Here is a 27,588-nt window from a genome sequence, read left to right as displayed (position 1 = left end):
TTTTAAGGGCGCTGCGTTCAACAGCATTTTAGCTATTGATGACAATGTCTGTCTCCTTCATACATCACAGGGAGGAGTCATCTACTGTCTCAAACTGAATTAAATGTAGTTTGTATATGATTCCCACGCGGCAACTTTGAATCGGCTGCTATCAGTGGCAGTGTCATTCAACTGCGCTGCTTTGTCGCCTCCTAGCGGTGGTGGGAGGAGGTTGCACCCTGAAGGAAAAGCAGAGTCACGTTTCGCTTGGCCGACCACAGGTGGTGGTCTGAGAGGAGTCACAGGGGGCGTTTTCACTGCTGCCACAAAAATGAATTCATACACACACACACACACACACATTGCTGTCAAACACACTGGCTGTATTTTTACATTTACAAAGCATGTTGAGCCGTTTGGAAGACACCATCCCTCTTAAAATGACGCCCTTCCTCTATCTGTTATATATATTCTATGCCTTTATACATGCAAATATATATATATCAATTTTTGCTCCTTGGGGATGAGGTTGAATGTATAATCATCTTACTCTGACCAGTTATTCTCCTTACTCCCTTTCATACCTACATTATGTTAAATGATGCATTATGTGTATTTTAATAATTCCATAACAGCTATAGACACAATAAACACACAACACAAAACAGTAATAACAAAAACAGCCCCACTTCTCCACCCCAACAACAGCAATGCTTCATAGTGGTAAAACAAATGTTAATCCAGAGCAACACAAGAAAACATTTTAGGGCAATATATTAAAAAAAGGAGGGTGAAGAAATATACTATCATATAACTCAATGATGACGCTCGTAAATTACATATTTGAGTTTTTAGGGTTTGTACAAAAATTATTAGGGGGATTCAGAAAAGGGGGAGGGTTAGGTATTTTTTGTCCTTTTTGCTGAAGAGTCTGCACTTTTTGAGAGTGTGGGGGAGGGTCTTTAGCGAGCACTTAGTTTGTCAGCAAGCTCCCACCTTCACTTTATTGTTCATCTTAACAGAAAGCAGAACTACAGTAAAGTAAAACGTGTCAGTTTGTTGGCTATGTGAATTAACCCAAACCACGATGTTTCCCTAAACTTAGCCAATCTGTTTTTGTGCCTAAACCTAACCAAACCTTAACCAGAGCGTTGTCACATCATAAAACATTCATTTTTCAACAGTGATTTGTAACAGTTATAGAAGGCATAGACAAATGATTTCATCCTGCAGTCAGATCAGAAAATGCTTCTTTTATGTGTCGTTCTAGAGGGCATGAACAAACGATGTATTTTGTTGTTTAATTTGGAGGACTTGTTGAATCATTTCCATACAATCCCTGACTTTTACAGACCGTATCTGCCCCACCACTCATATAGTTACAGTAAAATAAATCTGACACCCTTCGGTGCAACAGTGTATAAAGGTACTTGTGGGTGAGTAACACTGAAGCTGGGCAAGGATCCTGAACAGGCGTGGCATGATTTCTGATTAAAAGTTGCCTTTTTTTTGTCACACGTGGGGAAAAATGCCTCCATCTGCAGTAAACCCACTTCTCTGACAAACTATTGACCTCTCTTCACTGTACAGTATGTTCAAAGTGGCAAAAAATAGCACGACTCCCTCATAGTTTTGTGCTCTATATTCCTGAGTTACTATATTGTCAGACTGACTAAATCTATCTTTGCTCAGTTATGCAACAGATTACTAAAAACAAACTCCACTGTTCTAACCCAGATATCCAACAGTTATACAATGTGGAGATCAAAATCGCTCACACAAACGCAAACATATATTTTTCCATCTAGTACTTCTCCTACTGCACATCATAATAATCCCACTACTTAGCACTGGTGGAGGCCACCATGCACCTTCTGTGGCCCGGAAACACTCAGGGTTGTAATTTACCCTGAAGATCAAGACTGACCCCCACCAGCTGCCTGTGTGATTGTGGTCAATCAAAAAAGCGATTATAGCAGCTTAATCCCAGATGATCTCTGCTTCTAAAAGCCACTGCAGCAAAGTCAGGAAGGACTGAGTTTAGGGAGAGTACCTGGCCGCCATGACAGCTGGAAGATAAAGGAACAGAAAGAGATAGACAGATGCGTGACTGGATTCTCAGGCAGTCAGTGGGGTTGTTTTTTGTGTACTGATGCACTTTCATTCATCCATTAAGTCATTGATAGTTTAATCCTGTGTATCCAACCTTTGACCTACTCTAGAGTATGTCACGTGTGACGATGTGAGCAAACATTTTCACTGACTTTAATCCTGACTCATCTGATTGTTTTGTTTCTGAAATGAAAAAGATATCCATCTTGGGGAATCAAAATAATACCCTGCAGCTGTTTCATGGTGGGAGAGAGTGAATTTATTGTTTATATGTATGATGCAAATTTTTGTTTCCAGTATTGGCCTTTAAACTGGGACTTAATAGCTATATGCACATACGGACTCAGATTAGAAGGTGGATTTCTTTGCATATACTGTTGAGAAGTTACGTAATCCTCTCCATCAGCATCATCATGTTGTAAACTGCAACTTTCCATATTATTTCTATCTGTCTTTATTATCTTTTCTTTGATTTCATTTCACTTTAGCATGCAAACGATGTCCTGTCCTTTTTTATAAACAGGACATGGTAAGAGTGGTAAGAGATCTACTTTCCCCTCCAGTGGAAAGAGGTTCATGCATTCTGTGCTCCTTTATCGTTTGTGTGAAAATCAGGCACTGGGGGTTTGGCTTGCACATTAACCCAGACCCCTGAAGCCGGTGCCAGGCTTTGGGAGGAGGCCACTCTCTCTTTGTTTGAGCCAACAGGAGCTGGAAGGCAGCAAGACTGTTAGTTATGATGACATTGCCCCTGCAGATCAACTGATAATTGTCCATTTAGGTGAAAAAAAAATATCATTGCTACTCAGTATCTGAAGAAGAGGTCAGAGAGCTGAACTCTCACAGCCTCCACTGATTCAGATTATATGGCAGGCACAGAAGTACAGATACTTCCGGCGCTCTCTTAATCTGAACAAATGTAAGCTGGTGGGGCTTCAACACAAATCCCTTTTTTGAGAGATAAAGAGAGAAAGATGCTGATTGCTTTTCCTATCCATTTTTACTCAAAGAAGCACCTCACATCAGTGTCGGGAGTCATTGTTTGTGACTGGGTGTTGCTGCTGACATGTTGGGACTGGCTTTGTTTTATTTTGGATTTAGACTCCACAAAGGAGCAATCAAGTCTTTTTGATATTTTACAGGTGATTTAAGTTCTTGTTTCCAGCAGTTTGATGTCTGACATCCTCGGGCCGGATGTCTCAAATCTTCATGAATCTCTATCAAAATAGCACTGCCTTGTTGTTTTGTTTCTAACTCAGAAGCAGCTTTTGCCTAAAGTAGATGTAGCAGGCAAAACCGGGGACTGATTTTCATCAGTTTGCATCACTTGATTCCAGATAACGTTATGTTTGCTAGCCGTGGTGGTAGTGGAGCAGGAAAGGGAGGAAAATACTCAGTGGAAGACCTCTATGGCATCAGTAAGAAGCCCAAGGCATCGTCCTCCTCTGGGAGTATTGTGGCCAAATCTGGAGCCCGGAGCAGCAAGACCCCGGACCAGAGGACCGAGTCAGAGGCCCTGGCTTCTCAGATCCTGGAGGCGGCGCACAGGCTGGTGGAGCGACGCCGACTGGAGCTCTACCTGAGAGAATGTGGCCTCTCCCTGGCCGAGTGTGAGGCTGAGCGCTCTGCAATGGTATACAGGTAAGAGGGATATGGCAAAATTAGCCATAATGCAATTTTTGAGAAACAAAAACAAAAAAGATGTTACTACTGAAAGATGTATGTAAAACACCCTCAAATTTAACATTTCTTTTACAATCATAAGTAGTGATGCATTCATTGTTTCAGTTTGCACATTAAAGAGATCAGTAAAGAGATCACAATGAGAATAAAATTGTGTAGCAAATTACAACTAAATATAACAACTGAAAATAACAACCGAATATGTACATAAAGCTGCCATACATACAGATTTAACAGGAAGTTAGGTTTTCAAATGCTTCTAAGCAGGAGAGACTGCAGGACAAACTAAAGGTTCGGATTTTGCAGAGAGTCAGAAAGACAGAATGTTAGACCCTGAGCACTCTCCATTATCCATCTGTGGATGATCCTTTTAAATAACATGACATAAAATAATACAATATCATAATGTTAATATTTTTCTAATATATTACTAATGCACAAATGTATTTGATTGTTTGAAGAGGGCTGCATTTGAAGGCAGTGAGTGGAGACATCATTCATGGGTGAAAAAAATGAAATATATTTGCAGTTCCCCCCCCCAACAGTGACCTAGAAAGAAATATCACGCGTTTGATGAGATTTCAAAGCACAGCAGTGCTGAATAAATGTGACTGGACTGCAGAAACATCTGGTTGTACAGGATCACTAATGCTACTGCCAGTAACTAACATGGGACTTGTACATCAACCATTGTCTAATCCTACTCCAGAAGACTTGACAGGGTGAACATCAGTGGGGCATAGGTTTAGGGTTAATGATGCATGATTTGACAGCAGGGGACAGGCAGTTAGTTGTTACAGTGCTTGTATCTCTCAGTTTAAAGTGCTCATTTAAGCCATTTTGGGATGAAAAGGTTTCCATGAATCCATTTTCACAGAAAAATGTGAGATATAAGAGGACATAAATTACAGCATAAACATAGAAGACATAAAGCATATTGTTGCATATTCCATCATTGTAGGTTTATGCACATATACGAATATCAGTGGGTTATTTGTGAATGTCACTCATGATTTATTGGCTGTTGAAAAATAGTAGTAGTAGTGTATAATAGTTGTTTATAAACCTAAATTTCATGACACAATGTGACATTTTATTTGGCACACTACATCCTGAACAGACCCACACAGGCATTAAGACTCCATTAAAGCTGCCTCTAGGTGGCAGCATCACCCTGGTGAGAAGACATGTCAGACTCAAAACCAGAAAAGAAACTGAATCTACATCTTAAATAGAATCATTTGTAATGAACAAGTGACACTTGCAATTTTTAGAAAACATGCCTTGTTTACTCTCAGATCTATTTGTAGCATTTTCTAGCAGCATACATTTGATAAATGAATGACATATCAGAGTATAATGCAGTGGAACAGATTCTTCCACCTCTGGCAGCACTGTTCCCATCACTGGAACTGGTGCTTGTGAATTTTTACACTTCCTGTCTGTAATGGCAGCAGTCTCTATAAGGCATCTGTCCACGTGATACATTAGCCTTGGTTCATTTGTGTAAAGATGCATCAGATTTGAACTCCCTCCTGACTGAAAGTGATTACTGGTAATCAACACAACAGCTAACAATCTACCTTGGTGTTGTCTGTAATTTTCTGGTTTTGCTGGAAACAACAATTTTCCACATCCGCTGATCTCCTGAGTGCAGAGCAAATTTGAGGAAATGAGACAGATACTTAAATTTTGACAAACAGATTTTGAAGGCTGAGTGCATAATCTTATCTCTGAATAAAATAAAGCTTAAAGTTTAGACATATTTAAACATATTACAGTTTGTCAGATGGATTCAGGCTTTTTGACGGATTTAAGTAAAAGCATTTAATAACTGTCCTCTGACTGTCCTCTCTTTGACAAGATTAACCAAAACCAAACGAAAAACAAGATGTCCGACGGGCATAGTTACAGTTTCAGTGAGGACAAATGCCTTCAGCTTTGCTAAACTACATGCACATTTCATGTAGAGGCACACCACAAACAATTCTCAGCATTCTTTATTTCTGCGTCAGACTACCGAGGAAGTCAAAACCAGCTGTTAGCATCTCTGCAGCTAAAGAAAAATGACAATGTGTCACTGTGGGAGATGTGTTTCTTCACTCCATCTAGAACTCCTACTGGACAACATTTATGCATTTCAAAACTAACTATATTTACATGTTATTTTTACCAGTTGTTACAGCAAATTGTTTTGTTTTCTTGAGTTTATGGAGGATCACAGAAGAGACACACTTTGTAATGGGCTTTGGTGCAGAGTCTGAATGCAGAGTTGTATAAAACATCTACCCTTTCAAAGACATTCTCATTATACAATCCGTTACATAATACATCTCTGTAAGAAAGATGGTCGCCTCATTTCCTGAGACCACAGTTACATACAGCCTTCTTATTCACAGAAAAGTGAACAGATGTATCTAAAGACACGCTCATTTTTGTTGCCTGTCGATACAGACCTTGAACATGAAGCAGCCGGTGCTCCTGTGAACCTGTGAAGGTGAAAGTAGAGCCCATGTGTAGATGATGATGATGATTTGTCTCTATTCACTTGTAATGGGAATGAGTTAGTAGTCTGGAAAACTTATGGCTGCAACATCCACATATCTGTGTAGGAGCGCGCTGTGCTTTAACAGGACAGGAGATCATTAAACCATCTTCTCTTTTAAGACGTCACAGTGGGTGGCACTCACATTTTCTTTCTGCCTATAGCCTACAGCTGGAAACTTCCCCATCCCAACTTGCACCAAATGGCTCTTTAAAAAGAGCTGATTACCAACTCAAAGTTACATTCTGCTGGCAGCTGACTGTCATGCAATCTGCTCTGGGACCATCCTGGGACTGCAGATTGCTCTGGAGCAAGATTTCATTAGACATGACTAATGAGAACAAATTAACAGAAATTATGAATGTTTGTGCGTGTGCGTTGCTGCATTTTTATTTGCACAAGAGAGGTGTTTTGCATATTGTCCTGCTGTGCTGTGTCTGAGCACGGACTGAAACTTCTTGGATTGACTTCTCTAAGGATGTGTCTTGGATTGACTTCTCTAAGGATGTGGCAGCACACTTTAGATTGTAAACACAGCCTTGGAGGAGCTATTATCATTGCCTGGCCACCAAATGACACATCAGCTTTATTTTAATATGACATGATGCAATATGATATGGTATGATATGCCATGCTATGCTATGTCATGATGTGATGTGATGTGACTTAGAAGTCGTGTATCTGCTCTTTGTTGTGAGATGATGATGATGATGATGACACAGTGCTGCAGTATGATTCTGGTGATTGGCCATATGGATGCACAGCAGATCAAGTGAGAAAAAAGACTGTTTTGAATGTGGAAACATGGGTGTGGTAGACAGACAGAGGTCCCTGCATATGGAAAAGGAGCTCTGGCGATTTAACGTCCAAGTGATATAATATCATCCATGTGACGGATATGAAAAAATATTCTGGTGCGTGGAGGTTTTTTTTCTTTTACTTTTTAAAACCCAATAGGCCTAGTTGTGTGTATAAGCTCCACTGACATAGCCTGCTGTGACAATGTGATGAGATGTGTGTACACTCGTGTGATAAAAAATGTAGAGATCACACCCGAGAGAGAGAGAGAGAGAGAGAGAGAGAGAGAGAGAGAGAGAGAGAGAGAGCGAGAGAGAGAGAGAGAGAGAGAGCATCTTGAAAACCTCCACATTGCTTGTGTGTCGTGAACATTTTTGGAGCCTCTGGAAAAAGGAAAGAAAAAACAAAACAAAAGTCGGACTCTAAACTGACCAAATGATGCTGAGGATGAGCCAAGAGGCGGCATCGAGCGTTTGAAATGTCTGCTGCAGCTGATTTTTGGGCCAGCATGCCGGCATTTTTTTCAAACCCGTGCACCGTGAGATTTTGTCGAATAACAGGAGACCTGCACAGTTGCTGCTGCTGCCGGTATGTGAGCGACTTCACACACTGAAGGTAATAAAAAACCGGCTCGGTGTTTGCTCTTAAATGTTCTCTTTCTCTCTTGCATCAATTTGATGCTGCGTGAGGCTGCTGGGCGGAGATGCATCGGTGGGGTTTGACAGAGTGAATTCGCATCACATCAAGTCTGTTCGGACTGTTCGCCTCGGCAATGTGAATTTGAGCAATTAAGCCAGTTTTTGCTGTCCCACCTTGCGACAAAAAAATAAATAAATAAAAAAATGCCTTATTTCGACGCGAGGTGCGAGGGTGCCTGTAGCTGTGGTTGTGTCATTGCTGCGGCACACTCCGGAGCTCCTCGGCTCAAGACAGACACAACTAACCTCATCTGAAGAGAAGACAGCAAGCTATCAAGTGCTTTACCACCCAACATAAGCCATACGAGCCCGTGCATGTATGTGGGAAAAGGCCGAGCTACTGACACTCTCGAGAGAGGCATCAATTGCGGAGCTTTGGGGCTTCCCAGGAACTGCCACATCCCCCAATCCGTCTGAGGACTGCTGTGAGCTTACAAGCTTCCTGATGATTTTTGGAGAGCAGCCCTGATGCATCTTGTGAGTGTGAAAACTCAAAGAGCCTTGTTGCCAGGTTTGCATCACCAGACAGGAGACAGAGCAGACGGTAACTCTGTGTGTGTCATGTTAGAGGCTGGACTCTTGCCTGCTCCCTCCGACTCTCAGCCAAAATCTCTGACCTGCCCTGTCTGAGCCCTTTGCATGAGCATCACTGCTTTGCCACAACAGCACAACGGGGAAACATTGTCAAGCAGCACCAACAGTTTACAGACATTACCTCTCCCCCTCTTAAAATAAATAAGAGACACAGGAAACCAGGGTCAGGATGCAGGTGTCCTTCGCCTGCACTGAGCACAACCTCAAGAGTCGCAGTGAGGACCGGCTTTGTGGCCTTCGCACCGCTCCACCTCCTGGAGGAAGCAGTGGAGGAGTAGGGGGAGGAGGTGGTGGTGGTGGAGGAGGAGGAGGAGGAGGAGGCAGTGGTGGTGGTAGTGGAGGAGGTGGAGGAGGAGGAGGTAGCCATCAGAGGGATGGTAGTGGACAAGGGAGTAATGGCAACTACATGTCCCAAGGCTCAGTCAAGACCAGGGAGGGGTCTGGGTCCCGTCAGGCCCCACATGGCCATGCCCACATGAAGGAGGCCATCGGGCGCCACACCAGTATGAAGTACAGGTGAGTATGGAGATCAGGAGCCGGAGCTGCAAGGGGTTTAGGGTTAATTCACATCAGAGGGATGGTTTTCATTTCACTTTGATTACTACGGCCTTTTGACCTCCATATTATCTCACAGGTTGCCTACTAGATTATCTCAATGAGCATCAGTGGTAAATCCTCTGCCAGGAACAAGGTGGCAGGTGATGTGATCGGCCCTCCTCTCATCACGAAGCCCTGCCAGCCAGGCTTTCTTTTATTTCTATTTCTGTCACCCTCTTTGTTGAGATGGGAGGTGAATTCAAGGTTAGCTTGAATTGTCACCAATATGCATTCTATAGCATATTGTGCAGGCTGAGCAAAGATGAGAAGCACCTCAGTGAGTGCACATTCAGCAGGGATTTTACTGACATTACGCTTATGCTGATGGATGTAAAAATGCTGATATAATCCATAGCAAACAGCCATAATGTTATCATAGTATGACAGACAGTATGCATATAGGAGCATTTGCCATAGGCTTATGTGTTTTATGCAGATTTCGCCCTGGCCCTTTGCTCTTCACCATAGATTAATAAAAAGCCTGCCTCCAATAAAAGCTTACCTAAAATCACCCCAGGACACCCAGCTTTTCTTGGAGGTTTTAAAAAGCATTTAATTTTCATAAAATAGTGGTGCAGTAGAGTATCTTATGCACAGAAAACCATTGTTGCACACACCAGGTCTGACATAATGTAATGTAATGGGGGTCCAGATACACAGCAAGAAAAGAATCTCATTTGTGTTTTTTCAGATTCATTTCACCTTGATGGATAAAAGCTTCAGCTTGACAAGGACAGGACATGTTTATGTAGCCTCCACTCACACAAGGGTCCTCAGAGCAGTGGAAAATAATGCACATTTATATAAATATGCAAATAAAAACACAATTCACTTAACATTGACTATAAGACCTTAACCTCATACTGCCTGTTTCCTTCATTTAGACTGTAAAATTCAATAACTAGGAGGAGAGTCTTAATGACCTGTTTTCCTGGTAATCAGGTTGATTGAATTGCTACCATTCTCTTCAGTCAAGTTTTCATTTAATAGGATGTTTAAAAGGGGAATGAGGCACAAGACAAGAAACTCGGGTATCTCCGCTACTGTTTTTTCTTCCTTGAGAATTGCATACATACTTCTGATTGGGTTGGATTATTCTGGATGCTCTGCTGTCTGAAAGTGTCACTAATAGGGAGTGCAGCAGCACAATAAGTCTATACAGCATATGGCCAGTTCCAGTTGCCAGGGGCAACACCCCAGGCATTGCCTTTAGTTTTTTGTCCTAATCAGCCAGCACTGCTGTCACTTATCAGTCCTTTCTGCAACTGAGTCCACTCAAAGCCCCAGCACCCGGCCATAGAGTGTGTTTGTGGCAGCACAGTCGTCGCACATTCTCCATTTTACACTCTTGTCACAATCAGACTGTCAGGAGGAAACGGGAATGTACGTAAAACATGTCCGCATGCTGAATGAGTCTGTGTATCCGAGCAGAGAGAAAATGTTGGGGATTTCTTGACATGACATAGATTGAGGCCAAACGAATACCACTATAGAGCAGAAGTGAACAGTTGCGAGTGAATCTGATCTCGTCTGAATTCCATTTTCCAGATGGCGACTATTGTTACCACTATTTGCCCTGGTTGACTGCATGTTTTCTAATCCCTCCTGCTATCTCATTAACCTGAGTATTCATCACTCACTGGCAGGTCACAGACGATGGCACCTGCTGCCAGTTATCACTCCCATGAGCCCCTGCTGTCACCCCCTGCCCCAACTCTCTCTGTTTCACCATCTCTCTTCATCTCCTTACTTTGTTATCTAAGTTTCTCAATTTCTGCAAGTGAACACAGTCTCTGTTTGTTAATTTGAAAACAAGTGTGTTTATGTATAGTTTGTAAGATAAGGAAAAAGGTGATGAAAAGGTGACCATTGTGCAAACTATGTATACAGCAGAGAAATGGCTATTTTCAGGGATATTTTGTGACTATATTTACTGCTATTTATTGTCTAGAGATAACCTGATTCATTTTTTCATGTTGTTTTAATAAATCGATATATAAACATTACTTTTTCAATCTTTAATATGTACAGTAATATCTTTGAAGAATTGGATCAAGTATTATTGTGTGATTCCAAAAAAATGCAATTTATGTTCATATAACTTTGTTGGACATTTTAAAATCTTTTGAAGTCTTTTTACAACAGCAATAATAGTGTTTTTTAGGACCTGTGGAGGGGTGAGTCTAGAAGTCAGTCAGGCAAAGTTCTGTTACTCATCAAATTGTCTGTTTCTATGGTAACCAGGCCCTCTCTTTTCACCAGCAGCGACCTGGTAAGCAGGTCAGGTGCATTTCCAGCATAGATTTATCTGCCACTGTAGGACATTTCTCATAGAGTTCTGTAATCTTATGGCAACAGGACACATTTTGTGTCAGTTGCAGGCAGCTGGATACAACTATCTTAATGCATGCGTGAGAGGAGCATGTAAGTAAAACATTCGACACTATGACACACAGGAAAGAGAGTCAAACATTGTTAAAGAAAATTTTGGTTGTAGCTTCTGCAAACAACATCAATGACAGCAGGAGAGGCAGGAAGGAGTTCAGGGATGACGACACATGAATGACATTCTGCTGTTTCTAAATCCAACATTTTGGTTCTGTGCAGTGAATTCGGCTCATGATTTGTCAAAAGAATAGTTCAACATTTTGGGAAATACACTTATTGGCTTTCTCTCATGTCTGTACGCTATGTCTGAAGCTATAGCCAGCTGCCAGTTAGCTTAGCTTAGCACAAAGACTGGAAGTTTTTGTGCTAAGATGCCTGGCAACCTCATGGTGCCAAGAAGACTCCAGGAAGTGACTGCGCCTGGCCAAGAAATAGTCCAGCACATAACCTGGTGAAACTACAATGTGTCATTATTACACTTCAGTTTTTGTACGGATTAAACAAAGGAGATATAACGTGTTAATTAGTGAGCTTTAGAGGTGCTTGTAGGCAGGTTTTGTTACCTTTGGACTGAGCCAGGCTAGCTGTTTCCAGTTTTTATGCAAAGCTAAGCTAACTGGTTGTAGCTTCATATTTAATGGACAGTGGTATCAACCTCATCTAACTCAAATGTCGAACTATTCCTTTAACAGTTCAATGGCCTTAGGTGCACCAGTAGGTATCTTCTAGTCTTGCCATAGAAGTCCCTTTAGACTGAGAGCAAAACCACCATTCTTGTAAGTAGTAGAATTCAAATTTAACAAAGTAAAATTAAGTTTCAGTGAATTTTCACAAAATTGGACACTTACTGTCAAAAGCTTTTTTTCTTTTTAAAATATTCTTAACTCAAGGTCCACTTTTTCTAGAAATTTGAACCACATCTCATGGTCCTCCTTAGCACATGGCTCAGATACTGTGATACATTAAATACAGTGGAAAGCTCTGCAAAAAGTTTGTTAATGGACCTTGAGTTAAGATTAATTTGTCAAACTCCTATTTCTGAGCTAATATATGATCTCTATCACTAAACATTTAGATCTTGCTGCTCCTGCTGCTCTCACGCTGATGTCTTCTTGAACTCTGATGGCCTGTAGCTGAGTCAACTACAAGTAAAGTCACATTTTCACAGTTGAGACGAGTAAACTAGATAGTTAAACCAGATAACAAACAGAAACGTCCAGTGAAAGGTGAACACCTGATATTCAGTTGCGTGTTTAGCTGGAGAACGAGGCTTACATGTATTTGCATTTGTATCAGGATCTGAAGTGTCCTGACATTCAGCAATGTAGAGAGGTGCCGTTCTCTAACAGAGTACACTTGAACAGTGAGTTTTGAAAGCCTGAACTCAGCAGCTGTTGAAGTAATGATCGAGTCGTTGGTACTGATGAACAACCCTGTCAAGTGTTACAGATATACTATTGTGGTCATTTAGTGCTATGAGACAGTGATCCAGCCCCAGTCTTATTACTCTCACAGTATACCCATTGTACGCTTTTTACACAAACTAAGGGCACAACGACTTCACAGCTACAGTTTGTTAATTTGATCCCAGACTATTTACTTTAAGTAATGTGGTTTTAGAGTTGTCTCATACATAAAACTCTGAAAAGCTGTGGAAAAATTTGCAAGCAGACTATTCCCACTTTTATCAAAACCGATGGACACCACATGGAGTCATCATGAATAAGTGGTAATTAAGTAATTTGGCCTCATATTGTTATCATGATTAATAATCATTGGAATTGGTGTAGGAGGGAGGAGAACAAGACCGCATGCTGCAACAACCTTCAACTCTCCTCTCAGTGGATTTTTTAGTTTCCGACTGACTGAACAGATCAGTGACTTTGAGGTCCGGCAACAAGTTTTACTCAAAGTCACACTGTATCTTCACTTGCTTGATTTCAGTCTGGCTCATAACCAAAATATATCCAAACTATGATCTGCTAATTTAATCTGCCACCTGCTAATATATATTGACAGGTTGCTGAATATTATAATTATAAATCATGGAATAGTACAATACTTTAGACCATTAATTGTGCAGTTACATGTTGGAGACCTTTAAGAGATCAAACCTGTATATAGAAAAGTACATAAAGCAGACAACTTAATCTTTTCTAAATGTGAAGTGACTGATGGGTCAGTGTTGTTTAAAGAGGCTTACATTTGTCAATATTTGTCTGTGGATGGAGGCGATGGCAGCAGCAATCAGCAGGCTTGTGCTGAACTGCGGGCATCATAATCAGGGCCAGAAAGTGCACGTCACGTCCTTCGAATAGGCCATCTAGTCAAAGTCAAAGTCTGATATTGTCTTCCGGCAGAGACAGAGTCATCATTGCGTGTCATTACGTAAGAGCAGAATCACAGCCTAATGAAAAAGAGTCTCCACACGACCTGGAAAAGTATTTAAATATATGATCTAAATTTGAGATCTTAAATATCATAAAGTTATAAAAGCTCTTAGTTACTTGCATGAGAAATAATTTTTTTTAAACTGCTTTCGTTTATTTTGGTTGTTTGTATAATATTTGAATCAATTCCAGGTAGCTTTAAAAAGTCTTCATTTTAATCAGTATTCAGCTGTCTGGAACATGAACATAAACTGTAAAAGTAATTTCAGTATTTTTACAATTTTTACTACTTAATTCATTGTGGCAAAGTAGCTGATCTGTTTTAAATCACAGAGAAACAAGACACACTAAGCAAAGTGAGGGACACTAAAAAACATCTTAGCGGCTGCATTTAATCATTTGAAATTCATTGAGCTGTCAAAGTCTATATTTATGAAGCAGCAGACCAGGAAACTGACATATCATTCCAATATTTGGCTTCTTCCCTCTCACAACAGACATGAAACAGGTCGGCAGGTAGCAGCACAGTGCAGTGACCTTTTCAAACACTGCATTTCATTAATAAACTACTTTTGAACACAGTGTGATGACTCAAAGTTCAAACTATATAGACATTTGGTAATGCTTTACTTAGATAGTCCGCCTACAGATTAGTTATAGTAGAGTAGTAGAGTTAGTAGAGTAACATTTCAGCTGTTTAGCTGTTGTCTGTAGATGTTTAACAGATTATCAGTTATAAAGTATATGTGACAACTCATGAACACACCCTAACCGAGATGTTTTTTGTGCCTAAACCTAACCAAACCTTTATTTGCGAAACAGTTGAATTGTTGAATCTCAACTAATAAGCTGCTAAAATGTTACAAATACTCTATAAACTATCTGGAGGTGGACTAACCAAGTAAAGTGTAACCAGACATTTTTGTATTGTTTCACCTTTTTGTATTGAGTCACATTTTACACCCAGTTCCCCTATAAAACATAATCTGCGCTAACGAAGGGAGTGCGACATACAGTATATCCTTATGTCCAGCCCCAAACAATTCACACAAATATAAAAAGATTCACAATTTGAATATCAGCTGTTGTAATATCTCAGCTGTGCCACTTCATCAAATCATTTTCAGTTAACAGGAGACCACTAGTAAAGTGTTAGCAGTTGATACGCAACATTGGAGGAGAGCAGCTGAATTTGTGTGTCTTTGTGTGTGTGTGTGTGTGTGTGTGTGTCTGTCTTTTGGGCTTTTTTTTCTCCATTTGCACTGCTCATAGCATGTGTATTTTATAATTAGGACAGACCTACTTTCCTAACTGTTTTAATATAACTGAATTAAAAACATCACATTACAGGAAAAGTATGTTGTTTCATTCATTAATAAAAGCTGAAGGAAGAATTAGAAGGCTGTCAGAATTACACTGGGTTCACACAAAATCCATTTTCTCAGTTATGGTGGTGTCTAGCAGTGCAGATAGTTTTTGTTTTATTTGTCCAGGTTGTGAGATATCTGTCTCTGAAATCTACTTCAATACAATGGAAGTGAAGGGCATTCTGTTTGTCATGCTCACAGCACTGAAATTTTTTTTGTTTTAATTCAGCAGAAACAGAAACAATGTCCCTGAAGCTCTGGACAATCCTTTCAGTGAAACTACTGTCTACTAAAGAAAAAGTCCCTTTGAAAACTGTTTACAGGATCATCCAGAGTGACAAGGACCCAGATCATAGAAAAGAGATGTCGGTGTTGATTTAAAAAATGTTTCATTTGTCAATGCTATGAGCACCACAAATGAAAGTTAATTTGCCTGCATTGTATTGATGGAGAGGCTGAAGTCTCTGCGTGGGTGAGAAAATATGGTCTTCGTAATTTGGGTGAACTGACCCTTTCAAACCCTGAAGTGTGTATACAGCATTATTAAAAGAGAACAGACAGTCCACCATCTTCCCACAGTCTGAGCTCAGAAAATTCGTGTATAAGCACACACACACACACACATGCACTGACGTGAGTGTTATTAATATCTATGTGTGCTTCCCTCTGGAGAAGAGCCTGCTCAGCATGTGTATGACATTTTATGACAACTGCAGCGGCAAAAAACTCATCACTTGCACCTAACCATCTGTATATAGTGTCTTCCTCCTGTCTCAGGTGAAAACTAACTGTAAATGTCAGCACAGGTTAAAATGCTGACTACACCATGACAGAGCACCTGTGTGCCTCCTTCCTCTCCTACATTAATAACACGTGGAACAGCCAAGTCCCTATAATCACCTTGTTTGGAGTTCATGATTTATGGCGGGAGGAAAAATAGACAAGAAAAACACAGGAAGCCCTACTTATAAAGAGAAGCATCTGTGTTTCTGTGTGCCCCGCTCACAAAGGCATTCATGCGTGACTGTATGTAGATCTGTGCCTGTGTTAGGGTGTAATTCCCATCAAGCGTGAATATTCACGTGAAAGCATCGACTGGCCCCACTGACGCTTGCACAGTAAAGATGGATAGCCAATTTTCGCATTAACGTCCGCCAAATCCATGTCAAATGAAATATAGGCTGAGTGTCTGTGTACATGAATGTGTGAGAGAGAGAGTGGGAGAGACTGTCACGAAGGAGATAGTGAGAGGAAAGAGAGAGCATGTGTCTCTCCAGACTCACTGATAGTAATTTAGCAGACTGCAGCACTGCAGAGAGCGGTGGAGTTGAGAGCAGGGAGGGGGCGGCCAGTTGTCACACAAGAGAAACAATGACATCCTCCATTGCCCAGAAACTAAAAAATGGTATTTTATGTGGCACAGCAATCATGAAATTCACCCACTAATGCATGCTGGTTCCTCATTTGCTCCTGTGATGATGTCCTCATACACAATGTTGAACTAACATGTTTATCTGTAAGCTTCATGCACCATCCATCTTTAAAAAGCATATTGAATATAAGCACATTGAAACAGAAAAAAAGCGTGCATTTGTGTAGCAGTTGTGGATGCTACTGGATGCTTGACATTCTCCTAATGCTGACTCATGTTTAGTTGTTGCATTTTTTTTATTTGTCACACATAACCTGTTCTGTTTTTCATCATCGTACGATTTGAGAAGGAATGTATGGAAAGGTGTACTCGAGTGTGACTAAGGTGGTAAACACAGTTGGATCTAGGCTTTATTAATGTCATTAATTCACATTTATAACCAGCACAAGTCATGATGCTAAAGATGATTTTAAATGTAGGTGATATAATGAAAATAACCCCACAAAATCATCCAGTCTGCTGAATATAATGTTAAAGGTTAATATAATATTAATCTTTTAAAATAAGGGCCCAGTTGGGACCGCACTTTGAGACACAAAAAGGTCAGCTATGTCATTTACAGTAGTTATCTTGCAGGTGATGGTAAGACCTAAATGCTTCCTATATTCTGATGAATTTCAAGCCTTTCTTTTTGCTGTGAAGCTGAGTTAAGGTGTATTAACTAGCAGGGAATATTTTTGGGATGCTGTTATTGGTCCAACCTTGTCAAATGTTGTTAGACAAAAATGTTTCTTTTAACTTCCCCTGACTGAAGTTAAGGCAAAAATGCATAATTAGATGGATGTCACAAAAATGCCTGTAAAAGTGAACAAAACAAATGAAAAAAATTTTTTTTTTTAAAAAAGCTTTAGAAAAAGTCTCTGAAGTGTGTGATTTCTCCCATGTGCCTCATTTATATTTACTCCCAGTGTTCAAAGTGATTGTCAGTGTGTGAGAACAGGCAGAGCTGTCATTGGCTGACACATGGTGAACCAGAGCCAGATTACCATACAAGGAATCATCAACATCAAACCCCACTAACACTTTTTCCCTCTGTATAGCATTACTGACCTTCGCTCCTGTGTGCTATTTTGACAGAGTTTAAAGATATGACACAAACAATTTGCGTTTGACACCCACACGCAGTGCACACATGAACACCGACGCCCCTCACAGCAAACGCTCACACAGTGGGACACAAACGCTTACATATGCAGGAATCTAAAAATAGCTTAAGGTCAGGCATTAAAAATAGACAAGAGAAAATAAAAGCAGGACTCATTCGACTGAGTCTAAATGCTCTGACAGTCTGTCTTTCTGAATTTGGCTATTTGTGGCGGACGCACGAAGGCAGGCAGGCGGGTAGACAGGCAGAGAGGGGAGAGGCGCTGGAGATGAAAAGACGGCGAGCAGTGAGTTGCACTGCAGTTCTGCTGCCTCTCCAGCTGGCTCCCAGACTAATTAGAATGGGGGAGAGCACACATGGAGGAGGAGAGCAAGCATGAAGCCCACATCATTTTCAGCTGTACATGCTCCCGTAGTCAGAAATGCAGGTCTCTGCTTCTCCCTGCTCGCCCTTCAAAATTCAGCTGTCTGGATAATCAGATGTGGCATGTTGGGTAATGGACTCCTTTTCAGCTTATGGAACATTTTGGGCCATTTACAGCACAGACCAGAGAAGCTTTTGCATGGACTCTATCTGAGCTGAGCTCTGTTCCCTCCAGCTGTTTCACTGACCCAGTGTAATACACTGAACTGTTAACATACGAAGGATAAAAGGTCAATTGTTCAGAAATAATTAGACACAGGCAGTAATTTAACCACAGGCGAGGAAGACTTTCACTCAGCAGCAGTAGTAGAGGAAGTATTCACATCCATTAACACTATGGAAAGTGTTATGTTAACATTTAGTATTTTTATCTGGTGTCATACTTCATTTTTATGCATAACACCTGGTTTGTGTTACGTTGTTTACATTTTATTTTTAGTTTTTGTCTTTATATGTTCATGGTCCATGTAAGATTGAATCTTTTTTTTTCTTCAGTATTTTTAGTTTTTTGCGTGTACTTGAACAAGTACTCCTTTACGTGAGTCAAAGCAGCACTACCATAATGTTAAAATACTTTAATACTTATCTATCATCAGCAAAATGTACTCAAGTATCAAAAATAAAATATGCAAATGTACAGTATATTGTATTATTAGATTATTGTCACTGTTGCATTTGAATGTTGCAGCTGGTAAAGGTGGAGCCAATTTGAGCTATTTCATAAAGTGTTTGGTAGTTTAATCTATAACGATGCATTGCTTTTTAAAAGACGTGGAGTAAAAAGAACAATATTTGCCTCTGAAATGTATCAATTGTTCAGTCATACTTTATCTATATAGCACCTTTCAGACAGATCAAATGCAATTCAAAGTACTTTACAAGGGATTGACAAAATTTAGGATATAAAAAAATGGATGCAGTGGAATAAAAGTATAAAATAGCATAAAAATAGCATAAATGGGAAAAGGTAAAGTAGCTCAGAACTGTACTTGGGTGCAGCACTTCAGTAAAAGTACTTTTCGTCACTGTTCAGTAGGACTGGAGAACAGGTGACCAAGTCTCTCATCATTCAGCATTTATCTATCTTGTCACTCACACACATCAATGTACTGTAAGATGGGATCTCACCTGCGATTGTACGTGCAAATGTATCCTAAATACCCACACACCATCATATGTCTTTTTTTGTTTCTGTCTGAGCTTCAGTCTGTTTTTCTTTCATTTTTTCACAGAAACCTGGGGAAGTCAGGCCTACGTGTTTCCTGCCTCGGGTTAGGTGAGTTGGTTTGAAAGCAGGAACGTATTCATTTATGTTTCAACCCGTCAAACAAAACAACCGTCTCTGTCTCTCCTCTCGTGCAGGCACCTGGGTGACATTTGGATCACAGATCTCTGATGAGGTGAGAATTCTATTGTCTCTTTATTTGTATGAGAAGTCGATTTCCGGGCATGTTCGCTCATATTGCTTTTGTAGAAAACGCTCTGCACTGTGAGTGCAAATCTCAGTGTTATAGAAATGTTTCAAAATCCAACAGACCTGACAACTGAAAACTATAGTAGCTTGGTGAGATATTAGACATTATCTCTACTGTATTATCCTCCCTGCATAGTGCCCTTCACCGACTACCTCTGGCCGTCTCCCTTTCTCAGTCTCAATTTTTGTGTTCCCCCAGATGGCTGAGAACCTGATGGCCATAGCTTATGAGAACGGAGTGAACTTGTTTGACACGGCAGAGGTGTACGCCTCTGGAAGGTCAGACTGCACTTTTTCCTCCAAGCATTGATTGACTTTTGCTCCTGTTCTTCTTCATGTAGAATGTTTTTTCATCAGTACTTCTAGATGCGCTTTATATCCTCAATGAACAATTATGTGTTTAGGTTTCTTTAACATATGACGTGTCTGCACATTTCCTGTATGATTTAATATTGTTGTGCAGTGATTTGAAGTTAGCAACCTATCACAGTAAATGATGTGTTTGCCCACAGAGCGGAAATCACTCTGGGGAACATTATCAAGAAGAAAGGATGGAGGTGATATTACTCATTTTTCCAAACATGCATGTGAAAAGCTTTCTAACTCTATTTGATGTGAATATATTTTTGAAATCTTAATAATCCCAAATAATCCCTGTTTTTTCTGAAATGCACTGCATTTCCACATGTTTTTTTTTACTGTTGGCACAGGCACACCATTAAATTATCTCAAGGGAAATTTCAACTTTTTGTTTTTTCAAATGAGGCACTTTAGCCTCAGAAAGACTATAAAAGGATACAAATTTTACCATGTGAAAATAAACTCCCAGATCCCAAAACATGTGGGAAATCCTTGAGATATTTTTAATCTGGAGAAAAATATATGGATAAATAAAAGTCAAAAGAAACAAAGAAAGGAGTACAATACTGTTCCAAATATATTATTTTAATGTACCAAACATTGCAGCCACAGAGAAAAAACTATTATACTTACATACTGTACAAAGAATTGGAAGCAGAGATTAAAAGATTTTCCCATACTTAACTGTGATCCTAACCCTCTTGTGTCCTTGCCAGGCGTTCAAGTTTTGTTATCACAACAAAGATCTATTGGGGAGGCCAGTAAGTATAACGCTGATAGACTATATCCTTCTTTTCAATCAAAATCCTTGTTTCCCTTTATCATTTCAATAGAGCATCAATAATGTGTATTTTCATCACTCCACAGAGCAGAAACAGAGAGAGGACTCTCCAGAAAGCACATTATTGAAGGTAGAGTATATACAATCTTTTCAGTAAAGTACCTGGAATTAATTTATATAGAATCATAACCAAATACAAGAAGATCCAGGCCCTGAAACAAATATAGAAAGTTCAAATGTTCTTTGTGTTTGGTGCTTTTATTGTATATAAAATGCTTCCCAGAGTGCATAAGTTCAACCCCTAAACAGACGCTGAGTTGTGATGAATCATTTGATGACCCTTTATTCTCTGAGTGTGAGCGCTGTTTTTCTCGCTCAGCCACTCCATGTCACATGTCACAGTAAATACCTCAACATGCCTTGAAATCAAATAAATTACTATGTTTCATAACAGCTAAAGAAAGTACATTGCTTTGCAGTAGTTAATGGTTGCGAAGATATGTTAGTAGGTGATGAGGTGCGGCTGATTTTATCGAAGGTGAGAATGATGAAGTTGAAGAATGGAAATGCAGAGTGAAATCAGATGAGGTCGGATGTTTCGCTGGATTGTCAGCAGACGTAGCTAACTGAAGTCTGTCTTGTGTCTAGGGCAAAGGAAGACTAAAGTATAGGGGTCAGATGAGGGAACGTAGAGATGAAGCTTCAGTGCAAATAACATCTCAGGATCATTGTTTTCCCAGCCAATCAGTTCCCCCTCCCTAAAATAATCCTAAAGAAAGCCAAGAGGCTATTGGCCTTGTATACGGTCATCTTCTTTGTTTGTTTTGTAAGTAGCATGGCCTTGGGGAGACCATTTACCAAGGAGTTGAATGGGCTGTTTGACTGTCATTATCATGAGGCTTTTGATTTGAGGCCATTGCGTAATGAGTGAACCACGTGACAGGGCTCATATTTGGACTTAATTTGTGACTTAAACCTCTACATTGAATTGCTAACACACCCAAGGTTGGAAGGTTGGCATGTGGGAGACTGTGACCAATGACATTTTCAAAAACAGTATCCTCATGTAAAATAATAGATTTTTACCCTCCAGTAACATATTGTGTTGAGCATAATTAACTATTTCTTGAGAATCTGTATAGTCAAAATGTTGTGTAGATGCTCTTGTACCTTGTACGTGTATTCCTACCACGCTGACTTGTTTTTAGCCATGCTAGCGGCGTGGCTCTGTGGATGTCGGTCGGTCCACCACTTTGGTCCAGACTGTAATATCTCAGCAGCTATTAGATAGATTACCATGAGGTTTTGTACAGACAGTCATGGTTCCTAGACAATGTACCCCACTTTGGTGATTTGATGATCCCCTTACTTTTCATCTAGCGCCACCATGAGGTTGACATTTGTGGTTTTGAGTGAAATTGACAACTATCAAATGGATTGCCATGAAATCTGGTGGAGACATTCATGTCCTCCTCAGGATGAATTGTATTCACTTTGTTGATCCCTTAATTTATCATCTAGCACCATCATCAGGTCAGAATTGTATTTTGTCCAATATATTGGTTTATGACCAAATAGCTGTAAAACTAACGACATTCCCATCAGCTTTAACTATACTTTGTGTTTGTGCTAATTAGCAAATGTTATCATGTTAGCGCACTAAACCATATGGTGAACATGCTGAACATTTACCTGCTAACCATCAGCATGTTAGCATTGTCATTGTGGGCATGTTAACTTGCTGACATTAGCATTTTGTTCAGAGCACAGCTGTACCTAAGTACAGCCTCAAAGGAGGCTTGTATGGCTTAGTCGTATTAGAAGGTACCAAGAATGAACAAACTGATGATGATAATGATGATGATTAATCTTTGACCATTGTTTATGACAGGTTTAAGAGGATCCTTATCAAGACTGCAGCTAGATTATGTGGACATTGTTTTTGCCAACAGAAATGATGTCAACAGTCCAATGGAAGGTCAGTTACAGATGTTTGAATTGATTATTCTTGTTTGCTGATATCCTTATGCAGATATCATGTGGTAGTCATAGTAGTAGTCAGGTATGGATATGTGCTTATATACTATATGTGTTTTATGTCTGCATTAAAAAGCTGCAAACATTTGCCTTAGAGTGATGAAATAAATGTAGTTTAAATAAGATGTTATATACTGTGATTTGCAGAGATTGTACGGGCCATGACGTTCGTAATAAACCAGGGTATGGCCATGTACTGGGGAACCTCACGCTGGAGTGCCATGGAAATCATGGTGAATGCTGATCTCCCATTCAGAAAAGCTCACTCTTTACAAATGTGATGCTGTCAGCTTGTGGTATAAATGCTGATTTGGTAACCATGGCATTTTGCTTCTGTCTGTTTGGCACCAGGAGGCGTACTCGGTGGCACGCCAGTTCAACCTGATACCACCTGTGTGTGAGCAGGCAGAGTATCACTATTTCCAGAGGGATAAAGTCGAAGTGCAGCTTCCTGAGCTCTACCACAAGATCGGTCAGACATCCACAGTCTCGCAGCTCTGTCTATCTCTATTTTTTTAATTTCAATTTCATTTTGTTTAATTTAAATGTCTATCCTTATTCCACTCTTTCAGGTGTTGGAGCAATGACCTGGTCTCCGCTTGCTTGTGGATTAATCACAGGGAAGTACAGTGATGGTGTACCAGAGTGCTCCAGAGCATCAATGAAGGTCAGTTTGATTTGACCTCCTCTGGGATTTCTCTCACTGAAAATCAGCCTCAGAGTAATTCTCTCCCTGATCAGTGGGGTATTGCAGTGTGAAATCAGTACTGTATCAATGCTTTTCTCCATTTTGCTCCTGGTGAAGGGATACCAGTGGCTGAAGGAGCGAGTGAACAGCGAGGAGGGCCGCAGGCAGCTCGCTAAGATCAAGGAGCTCCATCTACTGGCAGACAGACTGGGCTGCACTGCTGCACAGTTAGCCATAGGTACAACCCAGGCAAACAACATGATTGTACAGTGTAGACATACAGAGACTTGTTCTTTGTTTATTTTATTGTTGTGTGACTGGAGGTTAAGATTGAACTGTTTTAGATTTGCATCTTAAATGTTTTTGTGGTGGTACAAAATGTGTGTTCACTTAGTGTTTTGATTGATTATGCAAAGAGAAAGTTACAGAACTGAGCACGATTTAGTGCTTCACATGAATGTTTCCTTTGCGCCCGACTGCCTGTGTGCAACCACTTTACTCCCGATCAATGACCTGATTAGTTTATTACATGACTTTTTTTCATCTTTGTGTTTAATCATCTAATTTATTGTTTAGAAAGCATGGGTTGTCCACCATGTATTCTTGCCTGTCTATTATAAAATGTACTGATTTGGGATCACTGTCATGATACAGCCTTTCAAACGTATTTGAAATCTTAGGTCAGAATTCCTGCTCAACATTTCTGGTAGATACTTTTAATTTGGACATAAATTTAAAACAGTGGCATATGATCTGATTCCTGCAAAAAAACAAAAAAATACAATTCAGCCACTTTTTTGGGGTTTTAACTGAGCATGAGTTTTATTGGTTTTCTCTCTTTTTTTACAGCCTGGTGTCTGCGCAGTGAGGGAGTCAGCTCAGTACTTCTGGGTGTTTCTAATACAGACCAGCTACTTGAGAATCTGGGTGCCCTCCGGGTAGATTCTTTTTCCTTTTTTCCTCCCACATCAATAATTTTGCCTGACATACTGAGCCATAGTTGTTTGAACCAATAGATATGCTACTTTGTGTGCAATACAATGTTGCTAAAGTGACAACAGATAACATTTTAAACTGATTGCCATCCTTCCTTCCTCCTTGCAGATTTTATCCCAAATGACCCCTCAAACCATTACTGAGATTGATGCCCTGCTGGGAAATAAGCCACACTCAAAGAAAGAGTTGCGCGCTTGAAGATGCAAATCTGAGTGACAGATGATGTTTCAAGAAGATGAAGACGACAATGACATTGGGAAACATCGCTTTTTGCTCTGCTGTATACTCAACAACTTGCATGTCCTCAGCAACATTATGCTTCCAGTATGTGCGCATATCCATTTTGCGCAGTACATTGTATCATTTATGAAAAAAAGAAGATCTCTCAATTGTGAAAAAAAACCAGGTCATATATTGCTCACTGCCAGTTGTTCACAGACTAATTGTTTCTACAGAGGGGGAGGCTGAAGCTGGTTGGAGCGACAGGTCTCTGCCTTCCACAGAGACCAAGAGAGGTTGAAAGATATTCAACTGTTGTCAAAGCAGATTTGACTAATTAATCAAATCAAAAACACCTCTGTGCTAAAATGCAACTTTACTGCGTGAACGGTGCTTTCATTGGACATCTGAGTCTCCTCCCCTCGCAGCTGCCTGTTATTCTGTATGATGTTTAGAACCCAGCAGCCAGAGAGCCAAAGGTTAGTACTATTGTGTCTAGCCTAACATTTCCCATAATGTGCATGTGACTGGTCTGCCACGCTCACTGCTTTGCAGGGTTGGGAACAATGGATTACTTGTAGAGTCGTTACTGTGATCTGACAACCTAATCCAGTCTGGTATAACTTTAAAAAAAGAACAGATCACATGCTTTTAAAAAACAGGCAAACTGATTTATTACTTTGAAAGTAACTAAACATTGTGAAACTACAGACACTAGCACATTTTTACACATACTGAAATAATGATGCACACCATTACTTGATCTAAATTGAAATGAATGGATCATATTGCAGCAGTAACTGATACATTGGCTTTTGAATTAGAGATCATTATGTTAGTTATTACAATTTAAAAGTGGCAAACGGTAATCGGTACTATTTTGAAAGTAACTTTCCCAACCCTGCTGCTTTCTCAGTTTTGCCTCCTCTGTTTGTAAACTGTGCGCATGTCCCTTTAAGAGAGAAAAGCCCTAACAGGGTGTAAATGTGGCATGGCTTTTATGGCTTATGTAGATTTGCAGTGCCCTTGTAAGCCATTTTTTTACTCTAAATGGTCTGGCAGTTTGATCCAGGATCCGTGCTGTTGGGCACTTATGCTTTAAAGACTCTCTGCAGTCTGCAGACACGGCTGTGTGTCCATCTGACATATAATCTTTGTATTGTCCTAAACTGTATCAAAAGATGTGCACATCACTTTCAGTGATGCCATTCTCGTGACGAGCATCATTGTTCCTAAATCAGAGGTTTGAGACAGTTGGACTTCATGCAAAGTTTCACTGAACATCTGACACAAAGATTTGGACACACTGTGGTGAACTAGTAGTTTTCAAATAATAGGACATAAATGATAAGTCTGAGTTTATCAAATGTGATATTTCTCTTGCCACAGGTCACTTGGGGTAAGATTTAGCAAACGTTTTGTGGAAGCCTAAAAATATAGCTTCTCTGCTCATTTCTCTGGGAGTTCTCTCTCTGTATTATTTGTTCCATCGATTCTTGCACACATGCACAACTCATTTTATACTGTGCATTTCATGTCTTTTCCCTTTAGTTTTGTATTGATTTCAAAACTTTGTAATGTGAAAGGAGGGGATTTGTTCCTTTTGTGATTTCCCATGAAAATGGCACTAATCTCTAGAGCGGGGTGTGTTTTGATACATGAAGTTGTTTTAGTTGGTACAAGGTTACATTGTACTGTAAATAGGCTTATCTGTTTGGCAGTGAGATGACGAGATAAAGGTTTAAATGTCTGAATCACGAAAGAATTCCAGAAGAAGCAGCAAACGTTGCTCCTCTCTGTGACTGTGATGATGTACAGTTCGACTGAGTGTTCCAGTGTACATAGATACTTCAATCAAACCTTGAAAATGTAACTCTGCCTGCATAACTTATATTTTACTGTCTTGCAACAAAGAAAAAATCAAAAGAGAGAAGACACAACTCACACGGAATGTATCATGTCTGTTGCTCAAACCTATCTAACCTAAAGGGACCAAGCACATAACGTGTTTTAAAGGTAGTTTCTTTTTGTGTTTGAACCTGTTAGATAAAAACCTGCATAGCTGTTATGCAAACATTTATATCGAGATTCAGATAAAAGGTTGCCCACAGGAGCTTAATGCACACACACCATCCTCACCTGTGTATAGAAAGATTTTTTATAACCTGAACATATAAGCTAAGTTAGCTAACCTTCCACGTTAGCTAAACGTCCATGGTAATAGTTAGAATAAACTGTTTATTTGTGTCATAGAAAAGGTTTCAGTCGTAGTCACCTGGACACTGTTTTCAGAATCAAGACGTTTCGGCTCCCATCCGGAAGTCATTCTCAATTGTGAAGAAATGGGACGGGAATTAGAAATTTAAGCCAATCCGAAACGTCTTGATTCTGAAAACAGTGTCCAGATGACTACGACTGAAACCTTTTCTATGATAGAACACTCCTGGACGAATGAGGGACTACACCGTCTTGTTTATTTGTGTATATGTTCATGGATATTAATTCATGAGCTGCATATAAACAACTTATCCCAAAAAAGACTGTAACTGGTATGTGGGCGATTACCCACAATGCCATGAGTTCTAGGAGTATAATATCAACCTATTCCATGTGCTCCAATGATGGTTTCCTTATGTACACTTCACTGAAAAACATACTGTTGGTGGACACACTAACTTAGGTGACTTATTAACTAACACACTTTATGTGCACAAAACTGTAATCCCTCAGATTCTCAACTACGGATTTTCATACAACATTTTCATGCAGATAGAAACAAGCAGCAGCAGCTCCTTGAACTACAACCTTTTCTCATTGTGGTTAAACAGTCCCTGAAAATCCGGCCAACAAACATTATATAACACCTGCACCATAATGCATACTTCAAACGCTGATCAAACAGTCAATTTACCTTGAACTCTC

At 40.0% G+C, this 27,588-nt stretch overlaps 1 protein-coding gene across 6 annotated transcripts; it reads left to right on the top strand.

Moving 5' to 3' along the window:
* LOC122888502 (voltage-gated potassium channel subunit beta-3-like) lies at positions 1-26,610 on the top strand. Of its 6 annotated transcripts, XM_044223019.1 has the most exons (15): positions 1-3,233; positions 3,429-3,732; positions 19,344-19,387; positions 19,474-19,511; positions 19,785-19,864; positions 20,098-20,142; positions 20,662-20,706; positions 20,813-20,856; positions 22,618-22,704; positions 22,911-22,996; positions 23,115-23,235; positions 23,336-23,430; positions 23,569-23,689; positions 24,301-24,389; positions 24,556-26,610. In XM_044223019.1, the coding sequence occupies exons 2-15, from the start codon at positions 3,437-3,439 to the stop codon at positions 24,643-24,645; spliced, it is 1,281 nt and encodes a 426-aa protein (XP_044078954.1). In that variant the 5' UTR covers positions 1-3,233; positions 3,429-3,436; the 3' UTR covers positions 24,646-26,610. The 6 variants fall into 6 exon arrangements, with proteins under 6 accessions (XP_044078954.1, XP_044078953.1, XP_044078952.1 ...); XM_044223018.1 differs by having other exon boundaries at positions 2-3,732; XM_044223017.1 differs by lacking the exons at positions 1-3,233; positions 3,429-3,732 and adding an exon at positions 7,454-8,925.
* Positions 26,611-27,588: the final 978 nt, after the last annotated feature.

The sequence above is a fragment of the Siniperca chuatsi genome, linkage group LG14 (genome assembly GCF_020085105.1).
Source record: "Siniperca chuatsi isolate FFG_IHB_CAS linkage group LG14, ASM2008510v1, whole genome shotgun sequence".
NCBI lineage: Eukaryota > Metazoa > Chordata > Actinopteri > Centrarchiformes > Sinipercidae > Siniperca > Siniperca chuatsi.
This window is presented reverse-complemented; position numbering and strand designations above follow the sequence as displayed.